This window comes from Bombina bombina, chromosome 4 (genome assembly GCF_027579735.1).
Source record: "Bombina bombina isolate aBomBom1 chromosome 4, aBomBom1.pri, whole genome shotgun sequence".
In the NCBI taxonomy this organism is placed as follows: Eukaryota; Metazoa; Chordata; class Amphibia; order Anura; family Bombinatoridae; genus Bombina; species Bombina bombina.
The window spans coordinates 258022853-258049941 of record NC_069502.1 but is presented as its reverse complement, the minus strand read 5'-3'; the positions used below and the strand labels follow the sequence as shown (position 1 = coordinate 258049941).

Genomic DNA, 27089 nt, shown 5'->3' with positions numbered 1-27089 from the left:
ACCGACGTTAAGGAGGAATATTTGCATAGGAGAAACCATATGATACCGTGGTGACTGTAGTTAAAGAAAATAAATTATCAGACCTGATTAAAAAACCAGGGCGGGCCGTGGACCGGACACACCGTTGGAGAAAGTAATTTATCAGGTAAACATAAATTCTGTTTTCTCCAACATAGGTGTGTCCGGTCCACGGCGTCATCCTTACTTGTGGGAACCAATACCAAAGCTTTAGGACACGGATGATGGGAGGGAGCAAATCAGGTCACCTAGATGGAAGGCACCACGGCTTGCAAAACCTTTCTCCCAAAAATAGCCTCAGAAGAAGCAAAAGTATCAAACTTGTAAAATTTGGTAAAAGTGTGCAGTGAAGACCAAGTCGCTGCCCTACATATCTGATCAACAGAAGCCTCGTTCTTGAAGGCCCATGTGGAAGCCACAGCCCTAGTGGAATGAGCTGTGATTCTTTCGGGAGGCTGCCGTCCGGCAGTCTCGTAAGCCAATCTGATGATGCTTTTAATCCAAAAAGAGAGAGAGGTAGAAGTTGCTTTTTGACCTCTCCTTTTACCGGAATAAACAACAAACAAGGAAGATGTTTGTCTAAAATCCTTTGTAGCATCTAAATAGAATTTTAGAGCGCGAACAACATCCAAATTGTGCAACAAACGTTCCTTCTTCGAAACTGGTTTCGGACACAGAGAAGGTACGATAATCTCCTGGTTAATGTTTTTGTTAGAAACAACTTTTGGAAGAAAACCAGGTTTAATACGTAAAACCACCTTATCTGCATGGAACACCAGATAAGGAGGAGAACACTGCAGAGCAGATAACTCTGAAACTCTTCTAGCAGAAGAAATTGCAACCAAAAACAAAACTTTCCAAGATAATAACTTAATATCAACGGAATGTAAGGGTTCAAATGGAACCCCCTGAAGAACTGAAAGAACTAAGTTGAGACTCCAAGGAGGAGTCAAAGGTTTGTAAACAGGCTTGATTCTAACCAGAGCCTGAACAAAGGCTTGAACATCTGGCTTTTTGTGAAGTAACACAGACAAGGCAGAAATCTGTCCCTTCAGGGAACTTGCAGATAATCCTTTTTCCAATCCTTCTTGAAGGAACGATAGAATCTTAGGAATCTTAACCTTGTCCCAAGGGAATCCTTTAGATTCACACCAACAGATATATTTTTTCCAAATTTTGTGGTAAATCTTTCTAGTTACAGGCTTTCTGGCCTGAACAAGAGTATCGATAACAGAATCTGAGAACCCTCGCTTCGATAAGATCAAGCGTTCAATCTCCAAGCAGTCAGCTGGAGTGAGACCAGATTCGGATGTTCGAACGGACCTTGAACAAGAAGGTCTCGTCTCAAAGGTAGCTTCCATGGTGGAGCCGATGACATATTCACCAGATCTGCATACCAAGTCCTGCGTGGCCACGCAGGAGCTATCAAGATCACCGACGCCCTTTCCTGATTGATCCTGGCTACCAGCCTGGGGATGAGAGGAAACGGCGGGAATACATAAGCTAGTTTGAAGGTCCAAGGTGCTACTAGTGCATCCACTAGAGCCGCCTTGGGATCCCTGGATCTGGACCCGTAGCAAGGAACTTTGAAGTTCTGACGAGAGGCCATCAGATCCATGTCTGGAATGCCCCACAGTTGAGTGACTTGGGCAAAGATTTCCGGATGGAGTTCCCACTCCCCCGGATGCAATGTCTGACGACTCAGAAAATCCGCTTCCCAATTTTCCACTCCTGGGATGTGGATAGCAGACAGGTGGCAGGAGTGAGACTCCGCCCATAGAATGATTTTGGACACTTCTTCCATCGCCAGGGAACTCCTTGTTCCCCCCTGATGGTTGATGTACGCAACAGTTGTCATGTTGTCTGATTGAAACCGTATGAACTTGGCCCTCGCTAGCTGAGGCCAAGCCTTGAGAGCATTGAATATCGCTCTCAGTTCCAGAATATTTATCGGTAGAAGAGATTCTTCCCGAGACCAAAGACCCTGAGCTTTCAGGGATCCCCAGACCGCGCCCCAGCCCATCAGACTGGCGTCGGTCGTGACAATGACCCACTCTGGTCTGCGGAAGGTCATCCCTTGTGACAGGTTGTCCAGGGACAGCCACCAACGGAGTGAGTCTCTGGTCCTCTGATTTACTTGTATCTTCGGAGACAAGTTTGTATAGTCCCCATTCCACTGACTGAGCATGCACAGTTGTAATGGTCTTAGATGAATGCGCGCAAAAGGAACTATGTCCATTGCCGCTACCATCAAACCTATCACTTCCATGCACTGCGCTATGGAAGGAAGAGGAACGGAATGAAGTATCCGACAAGAGTCTAGAAGTTTTGTTTTTCTGGCCTCTGTCAGAAAAATCCTCATTTCTAAGGAGTCTATTATTGTTCCCAAGAAGGGAACCCTTGTTGACGGAGATAGAGAACTCTTTTCCACGTTCACTTTCCATCCGTGAGATCTGAGAAAGGCCAGGACGATGTCCGTGTGAGCCTTTGCTTGAGGAAGGGACGACGCTTGAATCAGAATGTCGTCCAAGTAAGGTACTACAGCAATGCCCCTTGGTCTTAGCACTGCTAGAAGGGACCCTAGTACCTTTGTGAAAATCCTTGGAGCAGTGGCTAATCCGAAAGGAAGCGCCACGAACTGGTAATGCTTGTCCAGGAATGCGAACCTTAGGAACCGATGATGTTCCTTGTGGATAGGAATATGTAGATACGCATCCTTTAAATCCACCGTGGTCATGAATTGACCTTCCTGGATGGAAGGAAGAATTGTTCGAATGGTTTCCATTTTGAACGATGGAACCTTGAGAAACTTGTTTAAGATCTTGAGATCTAAGATTGGTCTGAACGTTCCCTCTTTTTTTGGGAACTATGAACAGATTGGAGTAGAACCCCATCCCTTGTTCTCCTAATGGAACAGGATGAATCACTCCCATTTTTAACAGGTCTTCTACACAACGTAAGAATGCCTGTCTTTTTATGTGGTCTGAAGACAACTGAGACCTGTGGAACCTCCCCCTTGGGGGAAGCCCCTTGAATTCCAGAAGATAACCTTGGGAGACTATTTCTAGCGCCCAAGGATCCAGAACATCTCTTGCCCAAGCCTGAGCGAAGAGAGAGAGTCTGCCCCCCACCAGATCCGGTCCCGGATCGGGGGCCAACATTTCATGCTGTCTTGGTAGCAGTGGCAGGTTTCTTGGCCTGCTTTCCCTTGTTCCAGCCTTGCATTGGTCTCCAAGCTGGCTTGGCTTGAGAAGTATTACCCTCTTGCTTAGAGGACGTAGCACTTTGGGCTGGTCCGTTTCTACGAAAGGGACGAAAATTAGGTTTATTTTTGGCCTTGAAAGGCCGATCCTGAGGAAGGGCGTGGCCCTTACCCCCAGTGATATCAGAGATAATCTCTTTCAAGTCAGGGCCAAACAGCGTTTTCCCCTTGAAAGGAATGTTAAGTAGCTTGTTCTTGGAAGACGCATCAGCTGACCAAGATTTCAACCAAAGCGCTCTGCGCGCCACAATAGCAAACCCAGAATTCTTAGCCGCTAACCTAGCCAATTGCAAAGTGGCGTCTAGGGTGAAAGAATTAGCCAATTTGAGAGCATTGATTCTGTCCATAATCTCCTCATAAGGAGGAGAATCACTATCGACCGCCTTTACCAGCTCATCGAACCAGAAACACGCGGCTGTAGCGACAGGGACAATGCATGAAATTGGTTGTAGAAGGTAACCCTGCTGAACAAACATCTTTTTAAGTAAACCTTCTAATTTTTTATCCATAGGATCTTTGAAAGCACAACTATCTTCTATGGGTATAGTGGTGCGTTTGTTTAAAGTGGAAACCGCTCCCTCGACCTTGGGGACTGTCTGCCATAAGTCCTTTCTGGGGTCGACCATAGGAAACAATTTTTTAAATATGGGGGGAGGGACGAAAGGAATACCGGGCCTTTCCCATTCTTTATTTACAATGTCCGCCACCCGCTTGGGTATAGGAAAAGCTTCTGGGAGCCCCGGGACCTCTAGGAACTTGTCCATTTTACATAGTTTCTCTGGGATGACCAACTTGTCACAATCATCCAGAGTGGATAATACCTCCTTAAGCAGAATGCGGAGATGTTCCAACTTAAATTTAAACGTAATCACATCAGGTTCAGCTTGTTGAGAAATGTTCCTGAATCAGTAATTTCTCCCTCAGACAAAACCTCCCTGGCCCCATCAGACTGGTTTAGGGGCCCTTCAGAACCATTATTATCAGCGTCGTCATGCTCTTCAGTATCTAAAACAGAGCAGTCGCGCTTACGCTGATAAGTGTGCATTTTGGCTAAAATGTTTTTGACAGAATTATCCATTACAGCCGTTAATTGTTGCATAGTAAGGAGTATTGGCGCACTAGATGTACTAGGGGCCTCCTGAGTGGGCAAGACTCGTGTAGACGAAGGAGGGAATGATGCAGTACCATGCTTACTCCCCTCACTTGAGGAATCATCTTGGGCATCATTGTCATTGTCACATAAATCACATTTATTTAAATGAGAAGGAACTCTGGCTTCCCCACATTCAGAACACAGTCTATCTGGTAGTTCAGACATGTTAAACAGGCATAAACTTGATAACAAAGTACAAAAAACGTTTTAAAATAAAACCGTTACTGTCACTTTAAATTTTAAACTGAACACACTTTATTACTGCAATTGCGAAAAAATATGAAGGAATTGTTCAAAATTCACCAAAATTTCAGCACAGTGTCTTAAAGCCTTAAAAGTATTGCACACCAAATTTGGAAGCTTTAGCCCTTAAAATAACGGAACCGGAGCCGTTTTTAACTTTAACCCCTTTACAGTCCCTGGTATCTGCTTTGCTGAGACCCAACCAAGCCCAAAGGGGAATACGATACCAAATGACGCCTTCAGAAAGTCTTTTCTATGTATCAGAGCTCCTCACACATGCGACTGCATGTCATGCCTCTCAAAAACAAGTGCGCAACACCGGCGCGAAAATGAGGCTCTGCCTATGATTTGGGAAAGCCCCTAAGAATAAGGTGTCTAAAACAGTGCCTGCCGATATAATCTTATCAAAATACCCAGATTAAACGATTCCTCAAGGCTAAATATGTGTTAATAATGAATCGATTTAGCCCAGAAAAAGTCTACAGTCTTAATAAGCCCTTGTGAAGCCCTTATTTACTATCTTAATAAACATGGCTTACCGGATCCCATAGGGAAAATGACAGCTTCCAGCATTACATCGTCTTGTTAGAATGTGTCATACCTCAAGCAGCAAGAGACTGCTCACTGTTCCCCCAACTGAAGTTAATTCCTCTCAACAGTCCTGTGTGGAACAGCCATGGATTTTAGTGACGGTTGCTAAAATCATTTTCCTCATACAAACAGAAATCTTCATCTCTTTTCTGTTTCTGAGTAAATAGTACATACCAGCACTATTTTAAAATAACAAACTCTTGATTGAATAATAAAAACTACAGTTAAACACTAAAAAACTCTAAGCCATCTCCGTGGAGATGTTGCCTGTACAACGGCAAAGAGAATGACTGGGGTAGGCGGAGCCTAGGAGGGATCATGTGACCAGCTTTGCTGGGCTCTTTGCCATTTCCTGTTGGGGAAGAGAATATCCCACAAGTAAGGATGACGCCGTGGACCGGACACACCTATGTTGGAGAAAACATCAGTACTCACCGGCACTGCATAGTATTTATCCAGCCTACACAATTTCTCTGGCACTGCAATTGTGTCAGTCATTCAGAGCAGCTAATACCTCCCCAAGCAATACACGGAGGTTCTCAAGCTTAAATTTAAAATTAGAAATCTCTGAATCAGGTCTCCCGAATCAGAGACGTCACCCACAGACTGAAGCTCTCCGTCCTCAGGTTCTGCATATTGTGACGCAGTATCAGACATGGCTCTTACAGCATCTACGCGCTCCGTATCTCATCTAACCTCAGAGCAATCGCGCTTGCCTCTCAATTCAGGCAATCTGGATAATACCTCTGACAGGGTATTATTCATGATTGCAGCCATGTCCTGCAAAGTAATCGCTATGGGCGTCCCTGATGTACTTGGCGCCATATTAGCGTGCGTCCCTTGAGCGGGAGGCGAAGGGTCTGACACGTGGGGAGAGTTAGTCGGCATAACTTCCCCCTCGACAGACCCCTCTGGTGACAATTCTTTTATAGATAAAGACTGATCTTTACTGTTTAAGGTGAAATCAATACATTTAGTACACATTCTCCTATGGGGCTCCACCATGGCTTTTAAACATAATGAACAAGTATAATGAACAAGTATCCTCTGTTTCAGACATGTTTGTACAGACTAGCAATGAGACTAGCAAGCTTGGAAAACACTTTAAAGCAAGTTAACAAGCAATATAAAAAACGTTACTGTGCCTTTAAGAGAAACAAATTTTGACAAAATTTGAAATAACAGTGAAAAAAGGCAGTTACACTAACAAAATTTTTACAGTGTATGTAACAAGTCAGCAGAGCATTGCACCCACTTGCAAATGGATGATTAACCCCTTAATAACAAAAACAGAATAATAAATGACAAAAACGTTTTTTAAACACAGTCACAACAACTGCCACAGTCTACTGTGATTGTTACCCTCCTCAAACACGACTTTGAAGCCTTTTGAACCCTTCAGAGATGTCCTGTATCATGCAGAGGGAAGCTGAATGTCTCTGTCAGTATTTTTATCTGCACAGAAAAGCACTAAAATAGGCCCTTCCCACTCATATTGCAACAGTGGAAAGCTTCAGGAAACTGTCTCTAGGCAGAAATCAAACCAGCCATGTGGAAAAAAACTAGGCCCCAATAAGTTTTGTCACCAAACATATATAAAAACGATTAACATGCCAGCAAACGTTTTATATTACATTTTTATAAGAGTATGCATCTCTATTAATAAGCCTGATACCAGTAGCTATCACTGCATTTAAGGCTTTACTTACATTAATCCGGTATAAGCAGCATTTTCTAGCAAATTCCATCCCTAGAAAAATATTAACTGCACATACCTTATTGAAGGAAAACCTGCACGCTATTCCCCCTCTGAAGTTACCTCACTCCTCAGAATATGTGAGAACAGCAATGGATCTTAGTTACTTCTGCTAAGATCATAGAAAATGCAGGCAGATTCTTCTTCTAAATACTGCCTGAGATAAACAGCACACTCCGGTGCCATTTAAAAATAACAAACTTTTGATTGAAGAAATAAAATAAGTTTAAAATACTGCCTGAGATAAACAGCACACTCCGGTACCATTTAAAAATAACAAACTTTTGATTGAAGAAATAAAATAAGTTTAAAACACCACACTCCTCTTACGACCTCCATCTTGGTTGAGGCTTGCAAGAGAATGACTGGGTATGGCAGTAAGGGGAGGAGCTATATAGCAGCTCTGCTGTGGGTGATCCTCTTGCAACTTCCTGTTGGGAAGGAGAATATCCCATAAGTAATGGATGATCCGTGGACTGGATACACTTAACAAGAGAAATATAAAATACTAAAAGCTCTCCTGTGTTTTGGGCAAGTTCTTCTCTGAAAGTAGTGAAGGGTAAAAAAAAAAAACAAAAAAAAACCCCACTCACAACACCAGTTTCACTAAGGCGGATTAAACCACATGGATTTTGGCTCAATAAAGTAGATTTAACAATGTAATCAGGAGAAACACAGTATATTGTGCACATCACATATTACTGTTATATATTAATGGTGTATGTGTGTGCCTAGGGGGTGTATGTGTGCCTATACCCATAAAGCATCAGAGCAGTGTGGGTTACCTCTCGGTAGCACAACTTCCCATCGAAATCCTCATCTACTTCCTTTATCATATTTTTCAGCCCAAGGTGAGTCTGTGGAGCTCCAAGTTTTTCCATCATCAGCTTCAGTTCCATTAAATCAATGTAACCATCATGGCCAGCATCATACCTACACACAGATTAAATGACAAATGTTACTGCTCATGGATTAATACCGATGCACTAGTGTAGGAATATTTAGAAATAGATTGTGAAATAGGAAATCCACTAAATTTTTCCGAGAATGCACCCGTACATGGGTTGTGAACCCAGTAAATAAAGCCCATTACCATCTTTGAAAGAGCAGCAGTTAAAAATAAAAAATTTTAAAAAGGGCTCAGTCAAATTTATTTAAATTGAAATGTTTATGAAGGCATAAAATTGGAAATTTTCTATTGTGTTCAAGCAACAGTGAAATACAAAAATGCTCTAATATAACCATGTGTCTAACCCCTGCAAAGGTGTTAAAACACAAAATTAAAGTCAAATCCAGAGCAACAATGCACTATCTGGTGAGCCAATGACAAGGAGGCATATATGTCCAGCCACCAATCACTAGCTAGCTCCCAATAGTAAATTGCTGCTCCTGAGCCTATTCAAGTATGGTTTTCAACAAATGATATCAATAGCGAAGTGCAATTGCTAACAAAAGTAATATGATACTGCATGCTCTGTATGAGCTATCAGGGGATTCTAGATACTAAACCCAGAAAAGAGAGTCTTTGCTATGATGTAATGCAGGTACATATTCCCAAATCCGGAATTCCAAAAAACAAACAAACATTCTTAAAGCCAAACTTATTCATTAATATTATTTTAAAAATAAAATTATAAAAAATTACTATTTTCCCTGCCTGTTAGTCTGTCGGTCTGCTTTTTTTTTTTGTTTTAAAGTCCAATAGTCTTGATGGAAATGATGGATAGGTCATCCTCCAATCACGGCTCCCCCCCCCCGGGGGGAATCGGTGTCTGATTCAGCACCGTGATTGGAGGAAGCCGGATTCCTCATTTTTAGACCCAGGAAGAGGCTTTGTGACGGGCGGAGGAAGCTGGAGCTGCTGTGAAGATTAAAAGGTAAGTTTTTTTTTCACTACAGGAGTGAAATGTAAATTTTGATGAATCAAAGTGCCCCTGTTTTTAATCTAATTTTTAAAAACCGGGCACTTTAGCATCAAAATTGACATTCACTTTAAGACTAGTGTCCCACGGCATTGAATAGACTTATTGTCCAATTGATTGACAGATGACGATTCTTAAAAAAACTAATCCTTGTGTCCCCCCCCCCCTCGGGGCGTTCATACCCTTTGCATAAATGTCACGGCCCAGGAGGAAACAAATCGTCTTTCAATCAATTAGACAAAATTGCGGGCAGGAGAGCTGTGTTTATCATCGCAGCGGTAAAAATTTGACAAAATACAAACATAAAAAATTTGATGAATTAAACCCTGGCTAATTTTTAAAAGTCTATCCAATCCCATGGGGCACTAGTCTTAAGTTTACATTCACTTTAAAGTGAATGTAAATTTTGATGATAAAGTACCCGTTTTTTAAATATTTGATTAAAAACAGGGGCACTTTAATTCATCAAAATTTACATTTCACTTGTGTTGTGAAAAAGCTTACCTTTTAAAATTTTGACAGCTGCTCCAGCTTCCCCTGGTCGTCGTAAGCCTCTTCCTATGTCAGATATTACGGATCGGTCATCCTCCAATCACGGCTCTCCCCCCTCCGGGGGAATCAGTGTCTGATTCAACGCCATAATTGGAAGACTTCAGATTCCTCATTTTAGACCCAGGAAGAGGCTTTGCAACGGGCGGAGGAAGCGATGCAGCGGCTGTCAAGATTAAAGTGAAGGTCCATTTTGATTAATTAGTGCCCGGTTTTTAATAAACCTATTAAAAACAAGGGCACTTTAATTCATCAAAATTGACATTTCACTGTTTTCACTGGTTTAAAAAGATAGATAATCCCTTTATTACCCATTCCCCAGTCTTGCACAGAAAACATGGTTATATTAAAGGGACAATGAACCCAATTTTTTTCTTGTGTGATTCAGATAGAGCATGACATTTTAAGCAACTTTCTAATTTACTCCTATTATCAAATGTTCTTCATTTTCTTGGTATTTTTATTTGAAATGCAAGAACGTAAGTTTAGATGCCGGCCCAGTTTCGGTGAACAACCTGGGTTGTTCTTGCTGATTGGTGGATAAATTCATCCAGTGCTGTCCAGAGTACTGAACCAAAAAAACAAAAAAAAAAAGGCTTATATGCCTTTTTCTAATAAAGATAGCAAAAGAACGTAGAAAAATCGACAATAGAAGTAAATTAGAAAGTTGCATGCTCTATCTGAATCACAAAAGAAAAAATTTGGGTTCAGTGTCCCTTTAATACACTTTTTACCACTGTGATTACCTTGTTTCTAAGCATCTTCTGATGGCCCCCTGATCACACTTTAAATGTATTATCTATTGACTTGCACTTAAGCCAATTAGTGCTGTGTTGTTAGAATCCACGGCCGTCAGCACAATGTTCTCTATGTGGCTCACATGAACTAGCACTCCCCTGTTGTGAAAAGCAAATACAATAACATGTGATCAGGGGGCTGTCTTTAGGGACTTAGAAACAGACAGAAATTTAGAGGTTTAAAGGTGTCATCTATCTTTTTAAACAATAATTTTTGTGTTGACTGTCCCTTTAACGATAAATTGTGAAACAAACATTGAAATAACTTAGCAAATTTTTGCTTAATACTGGCTGGTGGTGTGCCCATTAAATAGGTCTGGGAGAACACTGCAATTTAATATTGCAAATTATTCTTAGTCTTACGCTGCACTCATTTGTACTAATCACTTTTCCAAATTGGATTAAATAGAATGGTTAATGTGTGTAGGGCGCTTAAAGCTTAAACACTGAAAACTAAAAAATGTGAATCATATCTAAAATTGTCTGTCTATTATTCACATGTATTCATTTTTGTTTCTTCATTGATATCTTTTTTACTGATTGAATATAGAGGTTTTCACTATACTAGGATATTGCTGATTGTATAGCTGTATAATACAGCCGTTTACGTATACAGATACCTATAATATAGAACATCCATTATAATATACACACGTTTGTCATATATAGACAATAGACAGACACTATTAAATATGATTCACATTTTTTTGTTTTTAGTGTTTAAGTTTTAAGCGCCCTCCACACATTAACCATTCTATTTAATCCAATTAGAATTTTTTTTTTTAGAATTTTCTAGAGAGAGGTTTACACTCTACCTTTCTAATCACATTTCCCCCAAACCAAGGGTTTCATTTTCTTATACTTGTATTGCTTTATTATCCCCAAACAGCTTGACACAGATACATGTGTATTTATTGTTTTGAATGGTATTTTTTATAAAATTGTTGCAAATACTTTCTCTATGTTTTGCATTGCATAATCCAATAAAACACAGTGGCCTAGATTTGGAGTTTGGCGTTAGCCGTGAAAACCAGCGTTAGAGGCTCCCAACGCTGGTTTTAGGCTACCTCCGGTATTTGGAGTCACTCAAAATAGGGTCTAACGCTCACTTTTCAGCCGCGACTTTTCCATACCGCAGATCCCCTTACGTCAATTGCGTATCCTATCTTTTCAATGGGATTTTTATAACTCCGGTATTTAGAGTCGTGTCTGAAGTGAGCGTTAGACATCTAACGACAAAACTCCAGCAGCAGGAAAAAAGTCAGTAGTTAAGAGCTTTCTGGGCTAACGCCGGTTTATAAAGCTCTTAACTACTGTGCTCTAAAGTACACTAACACCCATAAACTACCTATGTACCCCTAAACCGAGGTCCCCCCACATAGCCGCCACTCGATTAAATTTTTTTAACCCCTAATCTGCCGACCGCCACCTACGTTATACTTATGTACCCCTAATCTGCTGCCCCTAACACCGCCGACCCCTGTATTATATTTATTAACCCCTAACCTGCCCCCCACAACGTCGCCTCCACCTACCTACACTTATTAACCCCTAATCTGCCGACCGGACCTGAGCGCTACTATAATAAAATTATTAACCCCTAATCCGCCTCACTAACCCTATAATAAATAGTATTAACCCCTAATCTGCCCTCCCTAACATCGTCGACACCTAACTTCAAACATTAACCCCTAATCTGCCGACTGGAGCTCACCGCTATTCTAATAAATGCATTAACCCCTAAAGCTAAGTCTAACCCTAACACTAACACCCCCCTAAGTTAAATATAATTTAAATCTAACGAAATTAATTAACTCTTATTAAATAAATTATTCCTATTTAAAGATAAATACTTACCTGTAAAATAAATCCTAATATAGCTACAATATAAATTATAATTATATTATAGCTATTTTAGGATTTATATTTATTTTACAGGTAACTTTGTATTTATTTTAACCAGGTACAATAGCTATTAAAAATAGTTAAGAACTATTTAATAGCTAAAATAGTTAAAATAATTACAAAATTACCTGTAAAATAAATCCTAACCTAAGTTACAATTAAACCTAACACTACACAATCAATAAATTAATTAAACAAACTACCTACAATTACCTACAATTAACCTAACACTACACTATCAATAAATTAATTAAATACAATTCCTACAAATAAATACAATTAAATAAACTAGCTAAAGTACAAAAAATAAAAAAGAACTAAGTTACAAAAAATAAAAAAATATTTACAAACATAAGAAAAATATTACAACAATTTTAAACTAATTACACCTACTCTAAGCCCCCTAATAAAATAACAAAGACCCCCAAAATAAAAAAATGCCCTACCCTATTCTAAATTACTAAAGTTCAAAGCTCTTTTACCTTACCAGCCCTGAACAGGGTCCTTTGCGGGGCATGCCCCAAATAATTCAGCTCTTTTGCCTGTAAAAAAAACATACAATACCCCTCCCCAACATTACAACCCACCACCCACATACCCCTAATCTAACCCAAACCCACCTTAAATAAACCTAACACTAAGCCCCTGAAGATCTTCCTACCTTATCTTCACCATACCAGGTTCACCGATCCGTCCTGAAGAGCTCCTCCGATGTCCTGATCCAAGCCCAAGCGGGGGGCTGAAGAGGTCCATGATCCGGATGAAGTCTTCATCCAAGCGGGAGCTGAAGAGGTCCATGATCCGGATGAAGTCTTCATCCAAGCGGGAGCTGAAGAGGTCCATGATCCGGATGAAGTCTTCTATCAACGGCATCTTCAATCTTCTTTCTTCGGGAGCCATCATCTTCCATCCGACGCGGAACATCCTCTTCTCCCGACGCCTACTAGCCGAATGATGGTTCCTTTAAGGGACGTCATCCAAGGTGGCGTCTCTCGAATTCCGATTGGCTGATAGGATTCTATCAGCCAATCGGAATTAAGGTAGGAATATTCTGATTGGCTGATGGAATCAGCCAATCAGAAACAGAATTTATGTTTACCTGATAAATTACTTTCTCCAACGGTGTGTCCGGTCCACGGCATCATCCTTACTTGTGGGATATTCTCTTCCCCAACAGGAAATGGCAAAGAGCCCAGCAAAGCTGGTCACATGATCCCTCCTAGGCTCCGCCTACCCCAGTCATTCGACCGACGTTAAGGAGGAATATTTGCATAGGAGAAACCATATGATACCGTGGTGACTGTAGTTAAAGAAAATAAATATCAGACCTGATTAAAAAACCAGGGCGGGCCGTGGACCGGACACACCGTTGGAGAAAGTAATTTATCAGGTAAACATAAATTCTGTTTTCTCCAACATAGGTGTGTCCGGTCCACGGCGTCATCCTTACTTGTGGGAACCAATACCAAAGCTTTAGGACACGGATGAAGGGAGGGAGCAAATCAGGTCACCTAGATGGAAGGCACCACGGCTTGCAAAACCTTTCTCCCAAAAATAGCCTCAGAAGAAGCAAAAGTATCAAACTTGTAAAATTTAGTAAAAGTGTGCAGTGAAGACCAAGTCGCTGCCTTACATATCTGATCAACAGAAGCCTCGTTCTTGAAGGCCCATGTGGAAGCCACAGCCCTAGTGGAATGAGCTGTGATTCTTTCAGGAGGCTGCCGTCCGGCAGTCTCATAAGCCAATCTGATGATGCTTTTAATCCAAAAAGAGAGAGAGGTAGAAGTTGCTTTTTGACCTCTCCTTTTACCAGAATAAACAACAAACAAGGAAGATGTTTGTCTAAAATCCTTTGTAGCATCTAAATAGAATTTTAGAGCACGAACAACATCCAAATTGTGCAACAAACGTTCCTTCTTTGAAACTGGATTCGGACACAAAGAAGGCACGACTATCTCCTGGTTAATGTTTTTGTTAGAAACAACTTTCGGAAGAAAACCAGGTTTAGTACGTAAAACCACCTTATCTGCATGGAACACCAGATAAGGAGGAGAACACTGCAGAGCAGATAATTCTGAAACTCTTCTAGCAGAAGAAATTGCAACCAAAAACAAAACTTTCCAAGATAATAACTTAATATCAACGGAATGTAAGGGTTCAAACGGAACCCCCTGAAGAACTGAAAGAACTAAGTTGAGACTCCAAGGAGGAGTCAAAGGTTTGTAAACAGGCTTGATTCTAACCAGAGCCTGAACAAAGGCTTGAACATCTGGCACAGCTGCCAGCTTTTTGTGAAGTAACACAGACAAGGCAGAAATCTGTCCCTTCAAGGAACTTGCAGATAATCCTTTCTCCAATCCTTCTTGAAGAAAGGATAGAATCTTAGGAATTTTTACCTTGTCCCAAGGGAATCCTTTAGATTCACACCAACAGATATATTTTTTCCATATTTTGTGGTAAATTTTTCTAGTTACAGGCTTTCTGGCCTGAACAAGAGTATCAATAACAGAATCTGAGAACCCTCGTTTTGATAAGATCAAGCGTTCAATCTCCAAGCAGTCAGTTGGAGTGAGACCAGATTCGGATGTTCGAACGGACCTTGAACAAGAAGGTCTCGTCTCAAAGGTAGCTTCCATGGTGGAGCCGATGACATATTCACCAGATCTGCATACCAAGTCCTGCGTGGCCACGCAGGAGCTATCAAGATCACCGATGCCCTCTCCTGATTGATCCTGGCTACCAGCCTGGGGATGAGAGGAAACGGCGGGAATACATAAGCTAGTTTGAAGGTCCAAGGTGCTACTAGTGCATCTACTAGAGTCGCCTTGGGATCCCTGGATCTGGACCCGTAGCAAGGAACCTTGAAGTTCTGCCGAGAGGCCATCAGATCCATGTCTGGAATGCCCCACAGTTGAGTAATTTGGGCAAAGATTTCCGGATGGAGTTCCCACTCCCCCGGATGTAATGTCTGACGACTCAGAAAATCCGCTTCCCAATTTTCCACTCCTGGGATGTGGATTGCAGACAGGTGGCAGGAGTGAGTCTCTGCCCATTGAATGATTTTGGTCACTTCTTCCATCGCCAGGGAACTCCTTGTTCCCCCCTGATGGTTGATGTACGCAACAGTCGTCATGTTGTCCGATTGAAACCGTATGAACTTGGCCTTTGCTAGCTGAGGCCAAGCCTTGAGAGCATTGAATATCGCTCTCAGTTCCAGAATATTTATCGGTAGAAGAGATTCTTCCCGAGACCAAAGACCCTGAGCTTTCAGGGATCCCCAGACCGCGCCCCAGCCCATCAGACTGGCGTCGGTCGTGACAATGACCCACTCTGGTCTGCGGAAGGTCATCCCTTGTGACAGGTTGTCCAGGGACAGCCACCAACGGAGTGAGTCTCTGGTCCTCTGATTTACTTGTATCTTCGGAGACAAGTCTGTATAGTCCCCATTCCACTGACTGAGCATGCACAGTTGTAATGGTCTTAGATGAATGCGCGCAAAAGGAACTATGTCCATTGCCGCTACCATCAAACCTATTACTTCCATGCACTGCGCTATGGAAGGAAGAGGAACGGAATGAAGTGTTTGACAAGAGTTTAGAAGTTTTGTTTTTCTGGCCTCTGTCAGAAAAATCCTCATTTCTAAGTAGTCTATTATTGTTCCCAAGAAGGGAACCCTTGTCGACGGAGATAGAGAACTCTTTTCCACGTTCACTTTCCATCCGTGAGATCTGAGAAAGGCCAGGACTATGTCCGTGTGAGCCTTTGCTTGAGGAAGGGACGACGTTTGAATCAGAATGTCGTCCAAGTAAGGTACTACTGCAATGCCCCTTGGTCTTAGCACCGCTAGAAGGGACCCTAGTACCTTTGTGAAAATCCTTGGAGCAGTGGCTAATCCGAAAGGAAGCGCCACGAACTGGTAATGCGAACCTTAGGAACCGATGATGTTCCTTGTGGATAGGAATATGTAGATATGCATCCTTTAAATCCACCGTGGTCATGAATTGACCTTCCTGGATGGAAGGAAGAATTGTTCGAATGGTTTCCATTTTGAACGATGGAACCTTGAGAAACTTGTTTAAGATCTTGAGATCTAAGATTGGTCTGAACGTTCCCTCTTTTTTGGGAACTATGAACAGATTGGAGTAGAACCCCATCCCTTGTTCTCCTAATGGAACAGGATGAATCACTCCCATTTTCAACAGGTCTTCTACACAATGTAAGAATGCCTGTCTCTTTATGTGGTCTGAAGACAATTGAGACCTGTGGAACCTCCCCCTTGGGGGAAGCCCCTTGAATTCCAGAAGATAACCTTGGGAGACTATTTCTAGTGCCCAAGGATCCAGAACATCTCTTGCCCAAGCCTGAGCGAAGAGAGAGAGTCTGCCCCCCACCAGATCCGGTCCCGGATCGGGGGCCAACATTTCATGCTGTCTTGGTAGCAGTGGCAGGTTTCTTGGCCTGCTTTCCCTTGTTCCAGCCTTGCATTGGTCTCCAGGCTGGCTTGGCTTGAGAAGTATTACCCTCTTGCTTAGAGGACGTAGCACTTGGGGCTGGTCCGTTTCTACGAAAGGGACGAAAATTAGGTTTATTTTTGGCCTTGAAAGACCTATCCTGAGGAAGGGCGTGGCCCTTACCCCCAGTGATATCAGAGATAATCTCTTTCAAGTCAGGGCCAAACAGCGTTTTCCCCTTGAAAGGAATGTTAAGGAGTTTGTTCTTGGAAGACGCATCCGCTGACCAAGATTTCAACCAAAGCGCTCTACGCGCCACAATAGCAAACCCAGAATTCTTCGCCGCTAACCTAGCCAATTGCAAAGTGGCGTCTAGGGTGAAAGAATTAGCCAATTTGAGAGCACGGATTCTGTCCATAATCTCCTCATAAGGAGGAGAATCACTATCTATCGCCTTTACTAGCTCATCGAACCAGAAACACGCGGCTGTAGTGACAGGGACAATGCATGAAATTGGTTGTAGAAGGTAACCTTGCTGAACAAACATCTTTTTAAGCAAACCTTCTAATTTTTTATCCATAGGATCTTTGAAAGCACAACTATCTTCTATGGGTATAGTGGTGCGTTTGTTTAAAGTAGAAACCGCTCCCTCGACCTTGGGGACAGTCTGCCATAAGTCCTTTCTAGGGTCGACCATAGGAAACAATTTTTTAAATATGGGGGGAGGGACGAAAGGAATACCGGGCCTTTCCCATTCTTTATTTACAATGTCCGCCACCCGCTTGGGTATAGGAAAAGCTTCTGGGAGCCCCGGGACCTCTAGGAACTTGTCCATTTTACATAGTTTCTCTGGGATGATCAAATTCTCACAATCATCCAGAGTGGATAATACCTCCTTAAGCAGAGCGCGGAGATGTTCCAACTTAAATTTAAATGTAATCACATCGGGTTCAGCTTGTTGAGAAATTTTCCCTGAATCTGAAATTTCTCCCTCAGACAAAACCTCCCTGGCCCCCTCAGACTGGTGTAGGGGCATTTCAGAACCATTATCATCAGCGTCCTCATGCTCTTCAGTATCTAAAACAGAGCAGTCGCGCTTACGCTGATAAGTGGGCATTTTGGCTAAAATGTTTTTGATAGAATTATCCATTACAGCCGTTAATTGTTGCATAGTAAGGAGTATTGGCGCGCTAGATGTACTAGGGGCCTCCTGAGTGGGCAAGACTCGTGTAGACGAAGGAGGGAATGATGCAGTACCATGCTTACTCCCCTCACTTGAGGAATCATCTTGGGCATCATTTTCAGTGTCACATAAATCACATTTATTTAAATGAGAAGGAACCTTGGCTTCCCCACATTCAGAACACAGTCTATCTGGTAGTTCAGACATGTTAAACAGGCATAAACTTGATAACAAAGTACAAAAAACGTTTTAAAATAAAACCGTTACTGTCACTTTAAATTTTAAACTGAACACACTTTATTACTGCAATTGCGAAAAAGTATGAAGGATTTGTTCAAAATTCACCAAAATTTCACCACAGTGTCTTAAAGCCTTAAAAGTATTGCACACCAAATTTGGAAGCTTTAACCCTTAAAATAACGGAACCGGAGCCATTTTTAACTTTAACCCCTTTACAGTCCCTGGTATCTGCTTTGCTGAGACCCAACCAAGCCCAAAGGGGAATACGATACCAAATGACGCCTTCAGAAAGTCTTTTCTATGTATCAGAGCTCCTCACACATGCGACTGCATGTCATGCTTCTCAAAAACAAGTGCGCAATACCGGCGCGAAAATGAGGCTCTGCCTATGATTAGGGAAAGCCCCTAGAGAATAAGGTGTCTAAAACAGTGCCTGCCGATATTATTTAACAAAAATACCCAGATTAAATGATTCCTCAAGGCTAAATATGTGTAATATATGATCGATTTAGCCCAGAAAATGTCTACAGTCTTAATAAGCCCTTGTGAAGCCCTTATTTACTGTCTGAATAAAAATGGCTTACCGGATCCCATAGGGAAAATGACAGCTTCCAGCATTACATCGTCTTGTTAGAATGTGTCATACCTCAAGCAGCAAAAGACTGCTCACTGTTCCCCCAACTGAAGTTAATTCCTCTCAACAGTCCTGTGTGGAACAGCCATGGATTTTAGTAACGGTTGCTAAAATCATTTTCCTCATACAAACAGAAATCTTCATCTCTTTTCTGTTTCAGAGTAAATAGTACATACCAGCACTATTTTAAAATAACAAACTCTTGATTGAATAATAAAAAACTACAGTTAAACACTAAAAAACTCTAAGCCATCTCCGTGGAGATGTTGCCTGTACAACGGCAAAGAGAATGACTGGGGTAGGCGGAGCCTAGGAGGGATCATGTGACCAGCTTTGCTGGGCTCTTTGCCATTTCCTGTTGGGGAAGAGAATATCCCACAAGTAAGGATGACGCCGTGGACCGGACACACCTATGTTGGAGAAATCAAGTTCAATCCGATTGGCTGATCCAATCAGCCAATCAGATTGAGCTCGCATTCTATTGGCTGTTCCGATCAGCCAATAGAATGCGAGCTCAATCTGATTGGCTGATTGGATCAGCCAATCGGATTGAACTTGATTCTGATTGGCTGATTCCATCAGCCAATCAGAATATTCCTACCTTAATTCCGATTGGCTGATAGAATCCTATCAGCCAATCGGAAATTCGAGGGACGCCATCTTGGATGACGTCCCTTAAAGGAACCGTCATTCGGCTAGTAGGCGTCGGGAGAAGAGGATGTTCCGCGTCGGATGGAAGATGATGGCTCCCGAAGAAAGAAGATTGAAGATGCCTTTGATAGAAGACTTCATCCGGATCATGGACCTCTTCAGCTCCCGCTTGGATGAAGACTTCATCCGGATCATGGACCTCTTCAGCTCCCGCTTGGATGAAGACTTCAGCCGGATCATGGACCTCTTCAGCCCCCCGCTTGGGCTTGGATCAGGACATCGGAGGAGCTCTTCAGGACGGATCGGTGGACCTGGTATGGTGAAGATAAGGTAGGAAGATCTTCAGGGGCTTAGTGTTATGTTTATTTAAGGTGGGTTTGGGTTAGATTAGGGGTATGTGGGTGGTGGGTTGTAATGTTGGGGGGGGTATTGTATGTTTTTTTTTTATAGGTAAAGAGCTGAGTTCTTTGGGGCATGCCCCGCAAAGAGCCCTGTTCAGGGCTGGTAAGGTAAAAGAGCTTTGAACTTTAGTAATTTAGAATAGGGTAGGGCATTTTTTCATTTTGGGGGGCTTTGTTATTTTATTAGGGGGCTTAGAGTAGGTGTAATTAGTTTAAAATTGTTGTAATATTTTTCTTATGTTTGTAAATATTTTTTTATTTTTTGTAACTTAGTTCTTTTTTATTTTTTGTACTTTAGCTAGTTTATTTAATTGTATTTATTTGTAGGAATTGTATTTAATTAATTTATTGATAGTGTAGTGTTAGGTTAATTGTAGGTAATTGTAGGTAGTTTGTTTAATTAATTTATTGATAGTGTAGTGTTAGGTTTAATTGTAACTTAGGTTAGGATTTATTTTACAGGTAATTTTGTAATTATTTTAACTATTTTAGCTATTAAATAGTTCTTAACTATTTAATAGCTATTGTACCTGGTTAAAATAAATACAAAGTTACCTGTAAAATAAATATAAATCCTAAAATAGCTATAATATAATTATAATTTATATTGTAGCTATATTAGGATTTATTTTACAGGTAAGTAGTTAGCTTTAAATAGGAATAATTTATTTAATAAGAGTTAATTAATTTCGTTAGATTTAAATTATATTTAACTTAGGGGGGTGTTAGGGTTAGACTTAGCTTTAGGGGTTAATACATTTATTAGAATAGCGGTGAGCTCCAGTCGGCAGATTAGGGGTTAATGTTTGAAGTTAGGTGTCGGCGATGTTAGGGAGGGCAGATTAGGGGTTAATACTATTTATTATAGGGTTAGTGAGGCGGATTAGGGGTTAATAACTTTATTATAGTAGCGCTCAGGTCCGCTCGGCAGATTAGGGGTTAATAAGTGTAGGCAGGTGGAGGCGACGTTGTGGGGGGCAGATTAGGGGTTAATAAATATAATATAGGGGTCGGCGATGTTAGGGCAGCAGATTAGGGGTACATAGGGATAATATAAGTAGCGGCGGTTTACGGAGCGGCAGATTAGGGGTTAATAATAATATGCAGGGGTCAGCGATAGCGGGGGTGGCAAATTAGGGGTTAATAAGTAAGGTTAGGGGTGCTTAGACTCGGGGTACATGTTAGAGTGTTAGGTGCAGACGTAGGAAGTGTTTCCGCATAGCAAACAATGGGGCTGCGTTAGGAGCTGAACGCGGCTTTTTTGCAGGTTTTAGGGTTTTTTTCAGCTCAAACAGCCCCATTGTTTTCTATGGGAGAATCGTGCACGAGCACGTTTTTGAGGCTGGCCGCTTGCGTAAGCAACTCTGGTATCGAGAGTTGAAGCTGCGTTAAATATGCTCTACGCTACCTTAATGTGAAACATATTCGATATATATTTACTTATTATATTCAAACTCCCACCTCCCCCCCCCCCCCACCCCTATAATCAACCTATTTCCTGTGCATCTGTTTGGCAAATTTAGAAGACAAGCTGACATCTCTTATCTGCTTCTCGTAGGTAACACATCACCTCCGCCCCCCCACTCCACTTAATATGCCTCCCTTAAGTGGGAGGACTGACCACGCGGTTTTTCTCACATATACCGCACCCTATATACCCTCCTTTCTAGCTAAATCTTGCAGGTTATCATTATACTCAGCTTTATTTTTTTCTTAATCTATGCAAGATTGTCCAAATATATATATGCACGTAATAATATTATCCCTTTAGCACCTTACTTAATTTACACACTATTCATATTAGTAAGAGATAAAATTATAAAAAACTGAGGTTTACCAACGAGACCCACAAGTGGTCTCTTTTGTTTGCACATGCCTTCTTTTATCTTAAATGCTTGTGATGGTCCAAGAGCGGCCTAGGATTTTATTTAAAAGGCATTTCAATATTTGGCATTCTATGTATCTCATGGTTGCATGATATGTAAATTGTTACACTTGCGTTTATTTTCTGTGTTTGTTTTCTCATTCTTGTAACACTAAATCTTACTGTATGTGACATGCAATGCAAGAACCTGTTTTTATGACTATTGTATGCCTTTGAATATTCCTCAATAAAAATTATTAAAAAAAAAAAAAAATATGCTCTACGCTCCTTTTTTGGAGCCTAACGCAGCCTTTATGTGGACTCTCAATACCAGAGTTATTTTTATAGTGCGGCCAGAAAAAAGCCGGCGTTAGCTATGCGGGTCCTTACCGACAAAACTCCAAATCTAGCCGAGTGATTGTTGTACAGGTGGGAACCCCTTTAACCAAACTGCTTGGGATCAGAAAAGGTTTAGATTTCGGAATATTTGTATATTTAATCTGTAAAATGGGACCAAGTGTAAACAACAATATCTTATGTCATTTAGGCAATATTTACCTATCATATAACAGCTTATACACGCAAACCTAAAGGTAGTTTTATATCATTTGTATGCATAGTACCATCATATAGTACAATATTGTTATCAGAAAGGTAACCGTTGTTTAAATAAATATAGAGGTGCTTTAGCATTTTAGAACACAAAGAAAAAAAAAATCAACCAGAGAAGTTTGTGACTTAAAGGGACAGTCAACTCCAGAATTGTAATTGTTCTCAAAAGATAGATAATCCCTTTATTGCCCGTTCCCCAGTTTTGCATAACCAACACAGTTATATTAATATACTTTTTACCTCTGTGATTACCTTGTATCTAAGCCTCTGCAGACTGTCCCCTTATTTCAGTTCTTTTGACAGACTTGCATTTTAGCCAAGCAGTGATGACTCATAGGTAACTCCACAGGAGTGAACACAATGTTATCTATATGGCTCACATGAACAAGCACTGTCTAATTGTGAAAATTTGTCAAATGCATTGAGATAAGGGGAGGCCTTCAAGGGCTTAGAAATTAGCATATTTGCCTACTTAGGTTTAACTTTCAACAAAGAATACCAAGAGAACAAAGCACATTTAATGATAAACGTAAAATTGTAAAGTTGTTTAAAATTGCATGCCCTATCTGAATCATGAAAATTTTGACTAGATTGTCCTTTAAAGGACCAGTCAACACAGTAGATTTGCATAATCAACAAATGCAAGATAACAAGACAATGCAATAGCACTTAGTCTGAACTTCAAATGAGTAGTAGATTTTTTTTATAACAAATTTCAAAGTTATGTATATTTCCACTCCCCTTGTACCATGTGATAGCAATCAGCCAATCACAAAACCATATACGTATAGTCTTCGAATTCTTGCACATTCTTAGTAGGATCTGGTGACTCAAAAATTGTAAATATAAAAGACTGCACATTTTTTTTTAATGGAAGTAAATTGGAAAGTTGTTTAAAATGACATGCTGTATGTGAATCATGAAAATTTAATTTAACCTGAGTGTCCCTTTAATCATATGGAAAAATTGTAGTTTTTAAATTAAAAAAATGTTTTAATGTATATCAATAAAAATGTTGGATTTCTGAATAATTCTGGAATTGTACCTGTATTATCGTTTGAGGAAATAGGTTTTCCAACTTATTAGCATACTTGTAGCATTACTATGACATAGCGTATGTTTGCTGATCACAGAATTTATTACCACAATTATTTGGCTATTATTGATTACATATCCATTAAGTTTGTTTTATTATTGGTTCACTATTGTCAATAAATTGCATTTTTACTTACAATGCATGCCTGTTGTACTGGGGGAGTAAACATTTTTATTCAGGCGTTTTTAGAATTATCATATGCGTTTCCACTTACTGTATATTGCACAGTATTCCTTTTTGCATTTTCACAATATTACATGGTGTTTTCCACCAAGACAGAACCATGAAAGTTTAACTTTCATTACCCATTAAAGAGACAGTTAAGTCCAAAAAAAAAACTTTCAGGATTTAAATAGGGAATGTAGTTTTAAACAACTTTCCAATTTACTTTTATCACCAATTTTGCTTTGTTCTCTTGGTATTCTTAGTTGAAAGCTAAACCTAGGGAGGTTCATATGCTAATTTCTTAGACCTTGAAGACTGCCTCTAATCTGAATGCATTTTGACCACTAGAGGGCATTAGTCCATGTGTTTCATATAGAGAACATTGAGCTCATGCACGTGAAGTTACCCTGGAGTGAGCACTGATTGGCTAAAATACAAGTCTGTCAAAACAACTGAAACAAGGGGGCACTTTGCAGAGACTTAGATACAAGGTAATCACAGAGGTAAAAAGTGTATTTCTATAACAGTGTTGGTTATGCAAAACTGGGGAATGTGTAATAAAAGGATTATCTTTCTTTTTAAACAACAAAAATTCTGGTGTTGACTGTCCCTTTAAGCCTACGGAGCAGGTTGTACAGATTTTGTTAGAAAAAAAAAAGTTCCCATGAGGGAATTGGCAGTGAGCCCAGGAAAGGAGCACCATCCCTGGTGATAAACAGACAGGCTCTAAAGGTAAGACATCGGCTTGTTCCAATGCAATGTGTTGCAAGCATTGTTAGCCAATTTAAAGTTTAACTTGAAAGCCATACATCTTGTAAAAAAAAACAGCAAGGGGATAAAAAGAAAATGATGTCCATTTTCCTTTAACACACAATAAAACACTTCCTCTTTACAGCAGCTAGATTTGAAATTCCCTGCAGTAGCAGGTTCCTCTATGAATATTTAGCTAAGAAAATTAAGATGACCACTAAACATTGAGCCTGATTTGCAAAACAAATAAAGCAGTTTAACAGCACCTAAGGGACAATCTAGTCAAAATTAAACGTTCAAGATTCAGATAGGGCATGCATTTTTAACCCCTTCACTACCGGGACTTTCAGAGAAAAACTTTCCCAAAATACTGGAGAATTTTCAGCATTTTTGCCATCACTCCATTTAAACAGAAATAGAGAATTGTTTTTTTAGTCACCTGTCAAAACTATATATTTTTTTTAAGTAGACAATCCAAGGTATTGATCTAGGCCCATTTTGGTATATTTCATGCCCCCATTTCACCGCCAAATGCAATCAAATAAATCAATGGGATCCCATTGTTCAGAAATAGCAGACATATATGGCTTTGCCATTGCACTTCGGTAATTAGAAGGCCACTAACTGCAGCTGTGCAGCACACATCTATTATTCCCGGCAGTGAAGGGGTTAATTAGGAAGCTTTAAAGGTTAATTTTAGCTTTAGTGTAGAGATTACACTCCCAGCTGACACTTCCCTCCCCCTGATCCCTACCTGGTCCCTCTCAAACAGCTCTCTTCCCTCCCCACAGCCCACCCCATCTTAAAGGGACACTGAACTCAAATTTTTTCTTTCATGATTTAGATAGAGTATGCAATTTTAAGCAACTTTCTAATTTACTCCTATTATCAATTTTTCTTCATTCTCTTGCTATCTTTATTTGAAAAAGAAGGCATCTAAGCTTTTTTTTGGTTGAGAGTCTGGACAGTACTTTTTTATTGGTGGATGCATTTATCCACTAATCAGCAAGGACAACCCAGGTTGTTCACCAAAAGTGGGCCGGCATCTAAACTTACCTAGCACAAAAAAACGTTTCTGTAGCATAGGGTCCTCCCACTCGATCCCCTTCCCTCCCCCCTCCGGTGCTGAGCTACAGCAGAAGATTGTTACAGATTGTGACACACACAGTGTCACCGTCTGTAATGATCAGGCATCTGCCCTTCAGGAGCTCCAGCTCTCGGCTGTAACGTAACAGCTAAAACTGCTGGAGCTACCTGAAGCGAAGACGTATATATACGTTGTGCAGTACGAAAGCCAAAGTACTGCACAACGTATACATACACACACACACGTCTGATTGGGTGAAGGGGTTAAACAACTTTCCAATTTATTTTAAAATTAACAAATTTGCTTTGTTCTATTGGTATTCTTTGTTGAAAGCTAAACCTAGGTAGGCTTATATTTTAATTGCTAAGCCCTTGAAGGACCTCTCTATTTTATTTTAACAGTTTATCACAGTTAGACACTGCTAGTTCATGTGTGTCATATAGATAACATCGTACTCACTCCCGTGCAGTTATTTTTTTTTATTTATTTTTTTTTAAATGAATTTTTATTCAGTTTTAGAATGAAAGGTAACACTTGGGGACACGCAGGACCCCTGTTCAAACATACACAAAGAAAAGGATCGGACACGCAGGTCCGGTTGCAATAGCCATCAAAACATTGATACATCTTAAGTCATAAGTAAATTGCGAGGATTTGAGGTGAAAATAATTCACCTAGGTTGAACCCTGATGTGGGCTCTAGATATGGGGGGCGGGGGGGGGTGAGGCGTATAGAATAAATTTAGTACTCCAAAAAGCAAAGTTAGTACAAGTTGGTTTACAATATATAAATAAAATTTGATCACATAAATTGAGGAGCAGGTTCTGCAAACATACTAGTCGACAAAAGGAGTGAGTGATTGTTTTAAAGAAGAGGCAAGACTATTAGGTAATGTCAGGGCTAGTTGTAGGAGATGACTGCTTAGGAACTACACGCAGCACCTAGCACATGCAGCACCTAGCACAAACAGCACCTAGCACACGCAGCACCTACCTGGTCCCTCTCAAACAGCTCTCTTCCCTCCCCACCCCCCACTGGTCACCCCATCTTAAAGGGACACTGAACTCAAAATTTTTCTTTCATGATTCAGATAGAGTATGCAATTTTAAGCAACTTTCTAATTTACTCATATTATCAATTTTTCTTCATTCTCTTGCTATCTTTATTTGAAAAAGAAGGCATCTAAGCTTTTTTTTGGTTGAGAAGTCTGGACAGCACTTTTTTATTGGTGGATGCATTTATCCACTAATCAGCAAGGACAACCCTGGTTGTTCACCAAAAATGGGCCGTTATCTAAACTTACCTAGCACAAAAAAAACATTTCTGTAGCATAGTGTCCTCCCACTCGATCCCCTTCCCTCCCCCCTCCGGTGCTGAGCTGCCCACCCGCCCACTGCCGGCTCCAGCAGAAGATTGTTACAGATTGTGACACACACAGTGTCACCATCTGTAATGATCAGGCATCTGCCCTTCAGGAGCTCCAGCTCTCGGCTGTAACGTAACAGCTAAAACTGCTGGAGCTACCTGAAGCGAAGACGTATATATACGTTGTGCAGTACGATAGCCAAAGTACTGCACAACGTATATATACACACACACGTCTGATTGGGTGAAGGGGTTAAACAACTTTCCAATTTACTTTAATATTAACAAATATGCTTTGTTCTATTGGTATTCTTTGTTGAAAGCTAAACCTAGATAGGCTTATATTTTAATTGCTAAGCCCTTGAAGGACCTCTCTATTTTATTTTAACAGTTT

At 40.7% G+C, this 27089-nt stretch overlaps 1 protein-coding gene across 1 annotated transcript in view; it reads right to left on the bottom strand.

Annotated features, from left to right (window-relative positions):
- Positions 1–27089, bottom strand: part of EFHD1 (EF-hand domain family member D1) — a 148372-nt gene that overhangs the window by 65419 nt on the left and 55864 nt on the right. The window contains exon 2 of the mRNA XM_053709918.1: positions 7809–7956. Coding sequence (XP_053565893.1) covers positions 7809–7956 — 148 coding nt within the window. The remainder of the gene's footprint in view (positions 1–7808; positions 7957–27089) is intronic.